General features: G+C 49.2%; 1 protein-coding gene across 1 annotated transcript; it reads left to right on the forward strand.

The window, feature by feature from the left end:
- The first annotated feature begins 408 nt into the window (after positions 1–408).
- VGLL2 (vestigial like family member 2) lies at positions 409–8,431 on the forward strand. Its single transcript, XM_003404260.4, has 4 exons — positions 409–850; positions 3,406–3,715; positions 5,946–6,464; positions 7,683–8,431. Exons 1-4 carry the CDS (start codon positions 770–772, stop codon positions 7,721–7,723), a joined length of 951 nt encoding a protein of 316 aa, XP_003404308.2. The 5' UTR covers positions 409–769; the 3' UTR covers positions 7,724–8,431.
- The last annotated feature ends 482 nt before the right edge of the window (positions 8,432–8,913 follow it).

Here is an 8,913-nt window from a genome sequence, read left to right on the forward strand (position 1 = left end):
GAGGGAGCTCCTCTGCATCAGAGAGGAGTTTCCGGACTCCTTGAACATTCTATCTGCGATCATTCGGATCCCCTAGGGAGTTTCTGGGGACAGCGGCGTGCCTCCCCGCACATCACCGGGAGCAGAGAGCAGAGACTCTATCAGCCTCGCCACCCGGGAGCACACACACTTTTCAGTGTGCGGCCGGGGTTCGCCCACAAGCCCTTCCCCCACGCACAAAATTTCTCTTTCTCTCCGGGTGTAAGGACCCCAGTTTCTCAGTCCTCCCCAACCCCACACACCTTTTTTCCCCCTCCCATTTTAGCCTGGGAAATCTCTACTCCTCGCAGTGCGAAGCCTCAGACCCCACGCTGGGGGCCAACCAGTCCCCGGCACCCTTGGCCACAGGCGCACCGCTGCGGAGACCTGGAAAACCCACCGGCGGACCCAGCGGCTTGAGTCCCCAGTTTCCCGCTGGCCCCCAGGACCCTGCTCCCCACCGCTCCTCCCCCTCCGCGGCTTCTGAGTGGCGTCAGCACGCCTGCTGGGCGTGGGGTTTAAATGCCCACTAGCGGGAGCGCGGGCGCAACTGTCCCGAACGTTGTCTAGGCTAGAATCGCAGAGGTGGGAGGGGAAGGAGTGAGCGAACGGAATCCCGAGCCGCGGAGCGCGCTGCCCCGCCGCCGATGACTCGGGAGCTCGGTCCCAAGCGCAGCCTATGCAGCATCCCAGTGCTCCACCGAACAAGAGTTGATGATAAAATATCTAACCGTCTCCGCTGCGGGGAGCCATGAGCTGTCTGGATGTTATGTACCAAGTCTATGGTCCTCCGCAGCCTTACTTCGCAGCCGCCTACACTCCCTACCACCAGGTACGTGTCTCCTCTGGGCCTGGGGCTCGGGGACGGTTAGCCGGTCCGCAGCGACCAGAGCACCTCCCAGACCCCGAGGTCCGCCGCGCCTCCGAGCGCGTTTCGGGCGTCTGATCTGCGGCGGGCGTCGCTGGGATGCGGGGTTGCCCGCGCTGCCACGGAGTTGGCTGTGCAATTAACTAACCCGTTAGCTCGCGGGTTTGCTCTCTTGGGGAGCTAGCTAACCCTGCTAATGTGCGTCCGTGTCTTCCTGGCAATAATCGGAGGGGGATTAGACGCTAGATTCTTCCGAACCCTCTGTGGGTGTAGAGAGGTGCGGATAAAGCAAACTTTGGTTCTAGCGGTAAAAGAGCAACAAAACAAAAGCAAAGGCCAGTTGCGCCTTCTTTCAGTCTGAGATGCACACGTACTCGTTCTCATCCTTGCAAGTTACCCAAGAAATAATATTTTCTGTTTTATTTCTCGGGCGATCAGGCTGATTAATTCCAAAACCATTGAATTCGTTACAAAGAGCACCGCTGGGAGCGGGCTGGTTTTGCCACCTTTGCCTCACAAAGTTCTGGCGATTAATATTGGGGTGTGATTGGCCCGACAGAGGCAAGCTTCATAGATAATTCTTCGCCTTTCTCGAACCATTAGTTGAATCGGGCAGTCCTGTCTCCAACAAAAACACACTTTTTAAGACCACTTGCCACCCCCCTTCTGCAAACTCTTCAACTTTGGTTTGATGGGGCCGATTTATCCTTTCTCCGGGCTGCATCCTGTCGAACACTATATTTCCAATTCCCGAGCAAGATGGCAGAAACTAATGACATTAGTCCTGGAAAAGAACAAGATCATATGCGCACCGGGGCGTAGGAATCCGGGTCAGGTTTGGAAGTGAGGGCCTGGACTCCTGCTTTGCGGAGACTGAAATACACCTCAGTGCCGAGGGGATGCTTTCGCCGATTTTGCTGGCAAATTCAGAACGCCTATTCAGCCCATTCCTGATGAATTAATGATGAAATGGTTGAGTTTTGATATTTGTTTTTTCATTCCGGTTCCCCCTTTTTAACTTTCCAATCTGGAGTTTGTTTAGTCTCAATGTTAAGCCAGGTGGGAACTTGGCATTTAAGAAGTGGATATTGATAAATAACTTCAGTGTTCGGGCGCCAGCCTCTAAAATGAGCTCCTTCCCAACTGGGACTATGGCAAAGGGGAAAGAGATGGGTTTGTTTTCTGTTTGGTCTTTTTACTCCCCTAACCTGATCCCATCTATCGCGTTAAGATCTTCATTCATTTTTGCATGGCTCGTCACGTTTCGGAACCCTGGAGGCAGCAGTAATTAAGAGCGCGGCTCCTAACCAAAAGCTTGGCAGTTCGAATCCACCAGGCGTTCCTTGGAAGTCCTATGAGGCAGCTGTGCTCTGTCGTATATGGTTGCAAGGAGTCGGAATCGACTCGACAGCAACGGGTTTGGTTTTTGTTTGTTTGGTACATGCTTCCAGGCCCTCTCTACCAGCATTCAGTTCATTGCTCTTTTCTAAGAAAATGTTCTCAGAGCTGCACTTCGTTTTAAATCATTATCAGACATGTCCATTCACCCAGCGTCATAGCCAGGATCTTACCATTCTCTCTTCTGCACATTTTTACTTGTTGTTCATTCAGTGTTCATGGAGGCAGTGAGCGTGGCAATGTCCATAGTCCTCTGTTTTTTCCTTACTTAGGAGGATATATTTTTTAAAAACGGAGACAGGCTTTTAAATGAGCAATTTATGGGTGACCAAACAAATAACAACTCACATTTATTAATAACCAAAACCCAGATATTAATCCCACATTTTCACCCCACACAACTCGTTCCTAAATGGACCTATTTCAAAGTTTCTGAGGCAGTTCTTCCTTTACATTCCTGGTTGCGGCCAGTGGGTTTTTCTTTTTTTTTTTTCCTGCTCCATCATGCAGTGCTTAATCCTGCATCTTGTGCTTCTATCCTGCTTTCTCAGGTAGGAAACAGTCAGGCCCTAACTGGACTTTGCCTGATTAAAAAAATATATCTACCCTGAGCCAGGCTCCTTCATCGAACTGAGCTCATAACCTGGCTACTTAAGTATCTTCTGGGGACCATCACCCTGACATCTTTGGAGACCTTTCCCTGCAGCCTGACAACAAGTCCCAAGAAGACAACGGCACCGAGGAAGATGATTTGCTTCTCAAGAAGCCCACCCTTCCCTGCTTGGCTGCAGATGGAAGGACTGTTGGCTATGTGGTTCAGCCTATTGCTAGTTTATGCTGACAGCACAAGGTTTAAGCATAGACATGGATTTGCATTTCCCATGGATACCTTGGGAATCAGGAACGCTGTCTGCTAACCAAAAAGGTTGGCAGTTCGATTCCACCAGCCGCTCCGTGGCAATCCTAGGGGGCAGTTCTACTCTGTCCTATAGGGTCGCTATGAGTCAGAATCGGCTTGACCACAATGGGTACCTTGGGGATTGGGATGAGGGATTGCAGTTTGACCCTAATGTGCCATCTTATTAGAAATTGACATCTCCATTCTTTGTCTTTCTGAGCAGAAACTAGCCTATTACTCCAAAATGCAAGAAGCCCAGGAGTGCAACGCCAGCCCCAGCAGCAGTGGCAGCGGCAGCTCCTCATTTTCCAGCCAAACTCCAGCAAGTATAAAAGAGGAGGAAGGCAGCCCAGAGAAAGAGCGCCCACCAGAGGCAGAGTACATCAACTCCCGCTGTGTCCTGTTCACCTATTTCCAGGGGGACATCAGCTCAGTGGTGGATGAGCACTTCAGCAGGGCCCTGAGCCAGCCTAGCAGCTACTCCCCCAGCTGCACTAGCAGCAAAGCACCGAGGAGCTCCGGGCCTTGGCGGGGTGAGTATGTGGTCCCAAAGGCAAAGTCACATGGAGAGTCCGCTCAGCGTGCAGTACACCCACAAAGGCCCAAAGAGTGCAAATGAAAGAAAACTAGGTGTCAGAGAAGGGTAGAGAGAGGCATTTGGGGAAGGTAAGAAAAAGGAAGGAGGAAAGGGCATGGGTATATGATCTTTCCTTGAAGACCAAAGCAGAGTAGTGACCTAGAAAAAGATACTAGCCTTGGCATTGGGAAGCCTGGGTTTGCTTGTTGACTCCACCACTTCCTAACAGCTTGACCTTGGGCAAGTCTATTAAAGTCTTTGACATTACACTATTTACTGTTCTCTAAAATTAGAATAATAATACTTGACCTCTTAACTACTCCCAGAGGTTGCTGTAGGATCCAAATATACCATTATATGTAAATGTGCTGTAGAAATGCCAGTATTCCAATATCCGCTGAAACTGGGGGGGAAAAAATCTTCACTGTCCAACCACTTACGGGACACTTCCTTAGTTTCTAAAATTTTGCCTAGAGGAAAAACTCCTAGACCCCCCACTGTGAACAGAACCTGTTGGAGAATGTCTCCTAAAACGCACCTACTTTTGCCAGGTTCCAGTTACTTGGCAAAACTTGAAGTGGAAGATGTCTTTTAATAAACGAAGTGAAGTAGCAAGGACACAAAAACTTAGGCAAAGCCAAACCATCTCTAAGGGTTTTTCCAAAAAAATATGTACACCCTCTTTATTTTTCTACCCCTCCCCACAAAGCACTGCTTTACAGTAGCCTGGGCCAATGATGTCTTGGGCAAGTCAATAATCATCTATTCTGAAGTCAACTCATCCTCCCTTTATTACCAACAAGACAAGAGTGGTGGAAAGTCTTTCATAAATTTTCTCACCAAGCTCAGAGATTTTGGTATGTACTAAACTGAGAAATGAAGAACTTTGCTTTAAAAAAGAAAATTATATTGGGAGGGGTGATCATCCTCACTACACCTTTTTTTTTTTCTTAAGAAATTCTAGCAGTTTGCATAAGCCTTGCATAGATAAGATCCAAAAATATTAGTATTAATCACAGAACATTCTTTTAATTCTCCAGTTGCCTAAATATTTTGAACAGGAAGCCTGTTCATTTTTTTAAAACATTTTTTTACCTACGTGGTGCAGAAGTCATCCCCATAGAAGGTGCTCAATAAAAGTTCCTCTGATTAAACGGCGTTCCCTCCCTCACCACTAATGGCAACGGATTCTGTCTAAATGCTGCTCTCCGAAAATGCTACCAAGGCTCTAGGAAGTCAGCACTGATACCGACCACAATACTAATAATTCCTGGTGTCCTCACTTTATCTGATGCACAAAGCTTGTTAATTAAAAGATAAAAGACCTCATGCCACTCTGTAAAAATAATACGGCTGCCCTTTTAATATGTCTTAGTTTACTCTCTTGCTTGAGTTCTTGGAAAAAAAAATATTTGAAAGGTTTCTAGAAAGGAGGCTAATAATAGCAATATCTTAAAATACGTCGATGGACTTCCGTCTATCAGAGGCCCTGGAGGGACACATTTTCCAAATCTGAACCTGAGGAGCCCTGGTGGCCCAGTGGTTAAGAGCTGCTAACCCAAAGGTCGGCAGCTGGAATCCATCAGCCACTCCTTGGAAACCCTATGGAGCAGTCCTGCTTTGTCCTATGGGGTTATGGGTCACTATGGGGTAGGTTTTCGTTGTTGTTGGCGAACCTGAAAGGCGAGAGAGGGGGTAGTGAGATCACTAGGCGGCCGAACTAGAGTAAGAAGAGGTATCTTTAGCTTGAGGAGAGGCTGCGGGTGGGAAAGGGAGGTCTTGTCTTCGCCTTGAGGCCGCCTAGGCAGCTAGACCCGGAATCCGGGAAGCTCCCGACGTCCCAAATCTTGGTCTCAGAGTCTCTCTGCTCTTCCTCCCTCGCCCATTCCCAGGGCTTCCGCACTGGGGGGGTGCCTGGGAAATCCGAGGAAGCAGGCCTCCTCTACTGGGTTCCCGGAAGCCCCCGCTGCGTGTGGCTCAGACCTCGCTTTCTCAGGCTGCAGCCCCCTAGGAAACGCGCCACCCCAGAGGCGGAGGCTGCCTACCTGCCACCCGCCGCGGCTTTCCCGCCACTTCCCGCCCTCGCACGCTCAGCTCTCAAGCCTTGGGGAGTCGGCTCTCGAGTCTCCCGGCCGTGACGCGCTCCTCTCTCTTCTTTTCCTCCCCTCCGCCTCCCTGGCCTGCAGACGGCTCCTTCCCAATGAGCCAGCGCAGCTTTCCCGCCTCCTTCTGGAACAGCGCGTACCAGGCGCCGGTGCCCGCGCCGCTGGGCAGCCCGCTGGCCGCCGCGCACTCGGAGTTGCCCTTCGCCACCGCCGACCCCTACTCACCAGCCGCTCTGCACAGCCATCTGCACCAGGGCGCGGCAGAGCCCTGGCACCACGCGCACCCGCACCATGCGCACCCACACCATCCCTACGCGCTTGGTGGCGCTCTGGGCGCCCAGGCCGCTGCCTACCCGCGGCCTGCTGCCGTGCACGAGGTCTACGCGCCGCACTTCGACCCGCGCTACGGGCTGCTGATGCCCGCCGCCTCGGGGCGCCCGGCCCGCCTCGCGCCGGGCCCGGCACCTGCGCCCGGCAGCCCGCCCTGTGAGCTTTCCGCCAAGGGTGAGCCGGCCGGCGCCGCGTGGGCCGCGCCCGGGGGGCCCTTCCCGAGCCCCGCGGGGGACGTGCCCCAGGGCCTGGGCCTCACCGTCGACTCAGGTAAGCGGAGAAGGTAGGCGGGCCTCCTCTGCGCTCCTCCTGCCCGTGCTCGACCTGGGCTGGGCCCCGAACCCCCTTAGTCCTCCTTTGAGACACTTGGGGCTTGAGGGTCTGCATGGCGGGGTTGTGTTCCCGCAGGTAGTTAACCCTATGCCATTGATGTGAACGGGGTGAGAAAGTAGGACCCGGCCTAACCTGGCTGGTAAATATTAACGGAGGATTTTTTGTTTTGTTTTGTTTTCTAATATCGAATTTTGTGGAAAGGTTTTAGCACCGCGCTGTTGATACTGCAACCATGTGACTATTGAGCACTTGAAACATGGGGAGACCGAACTGAGATGTGCTTTAAGTATGCACACACCGGATTTCAAACCTTTGTACAAAAAAGAGAAAAAGAAAAAAGAAAGATGTATTTCATTAACATTTTTATACGGATTGCATACTGAAATATATTTGCTTTATTCCATATTGAACATCTGGGTTAAATATGTAAATTTTTTAGCTTGGCTGCTGGGAAATTTAGTAATTATACATGTGGCTCCCATTGTATTTCTATTGGGCATCGCTGATCTAGAGTGCCTGCTGAGAGAGTAGTTTAAAATCCTCTACAGCTTGGGAGTCTTATCACCTAGTGATAGTTATAAAGAAAGAAAAATATGTGACCCTGGTATCAGTTTAATTGCCAAATTAAATAGGTCTCACAGAAATGTGATTTTAAGGATGATGTTAGGTCTCTGGCTTAAAGAGTTGAATTTGAAAGGCACATTCAAGAAGGGTTTGCTTTTTTGCTTTTTATCCTCCCTCTATTTTAGGGCAAGTAAAAAAAAAGTTATAATAAATGTAGACATTGGCTTGTAGTCTTACCTGCTCCCCCCTTCCCTCAGGTGACATTTGTTTACTTTTATTTTCATTCGCCCCCCCTTAGATGAATTCTGTGACTTTCACAGTGAAACAGTGGTGTTTGTATTTCTCTTTCCTTGAATATGTGTTCCTTCCCTTCCAGACCCCGTCCCTCTCCCCCTCTGTGTCTCTCCCTCTCTCTCTCCCCGTTTTATTTTTTCTCTGTTTTCAGGTATGCAGCCTCAGGACAAAAGCAAGGATCTGTACTGGTTTTAGACAGCCTACCTTCTCCCCTGTAGGTCTCTGCGTAGTGCGATTGATGACACCCAGCTGAAATCGAGTTGGTTTGTAACAACAGCTTCTGATCTTGGTTTGCAGCTCGTCGTTATTCCCTCTGTGGTGCATCCCTCCTGAGCTGATGTGCTGACCCCGAGTTTCCCTTCCCCTTTCCTTTCTGACCAGCCATGGAGGCTCAGCATCTGTGCCTCTCACTTCATGGATGAGGACATGGGGCAAGACTTCAAACCTCCTTGGGAAAACCAAAGCACACATCTCCAGATATTTCATCTAAAAACAGTTCCTTCTGCCACAGGAGCAGATCCAGAGACTCTGAATGATGTTTAACAACTTTTGGCCAAATCACTGGAAATATCTGTAATGGGATGGCTTAGTCAGGTGATATACCATTAGCTTTCTTGGAAAAGGGGAAAGAAAAAAAGACTTTCTGGTGTGAATATTTTTTATGCTGATGTTAATTATTTCATTACGTAGTGTGGTAATAGCACTACTGATGTCAATATCCTCAGAATTTAAAATGTATTTGTATTTGCATCTAAGACTGTGGTAGAGAAGTAAAAAGAAGCCAATTCTTTCTTCCTCGCCGCGTAGCCTCCAGCTCCCTTCCTGCCCACCCCCTCCCCACAACACACACTCCAGACACAAAGACACACTTTTTCCTTTGGACTGTGAACATGGAAGCCTCAGCCTGAATGTGAGTGGCAAGTGGCTTATCTGGAGCCACCTGCCCAAGTCTTACTGAAATGCAGCTGTTGTAGGACAACTGTTTAAAACTCCAGAAATACGACGACCAAGGTGACACTTCCCAGTGTTTGGCACAACAATTGCAGTGGCACTGGATATATTTTCTATATGTGTGTGTGTGTATATGTATCATATTTTTTACAAGGAACATTTCATGATGAAAGAAGAAACCATTCTCTGCCTTCGCGCCACAAATTCTGTCCCTCCCTCTATCCTCCTCTGGATAAAAAAAGCAGCGAGAGACCCCAGATGTCTCGGTGGAGAAGAACTAGAAGTCGGCACAAGGAAAAGAAATATCCATGAGTCTCCAATACCTCGAATAATTTTCTGTCTCTATGGTTATGATTTGGTTATTTTAGTATTGGAGCAGAGAAGGGTCTATGCGTGGGCAAAGCTGAAGGTGATGAGGAAGAAGAACCAAACATTAAAGATGTCTATTTACTACAAGCTCACTGTGTTGTTTCATGAAAAGAAAATAAACATCTTAGTTTTTCTCTGGTAGAATATAGTAGTATGATCTGATGTCAGTAGTAATATTGTCATTGTCGAAAGGTGCCATCGAGTCAAT

Source organism: Loxodonta africana, chromosome 1, assembly GCF_030014295.1.
Source record: "Loxodonta africana isolate mLoxAfr1 chromosome 1, mLoxAfr1.hap2, whole genome shotgun sequence".
NCBI lineage: Eukaryota > Metazoa > Chordata > Mammalia > Proboscidea > Elephantidae > Loxodonta > Loxodonta africana.

Bases quoted from the DNA above. Each gene is read 5' to 3' on its own strand.
- VGLL2 (XM_003404260.4), top strand. From the start codon at position 770: ATGAGCTGTCTGGATGTTATGTACCAAGTCTATGGTCCTCCGCAGCCT. The intron at 3,716-5,945 runs GTGAGTATGTGG...CCTGGCCTGCAG, and splicing joins GAGCTCCGGGCCTTGGCGGG to ACGGCTCCTTCCCAATGAGC. The intron at 6,465-7,682 runs GTAAGCGGAGAA...CTTGGTTTGCAG, and splicing joins GGGCCTCACCGTCGACTCAG to CTCGTCGTTATTCCCTCTGT.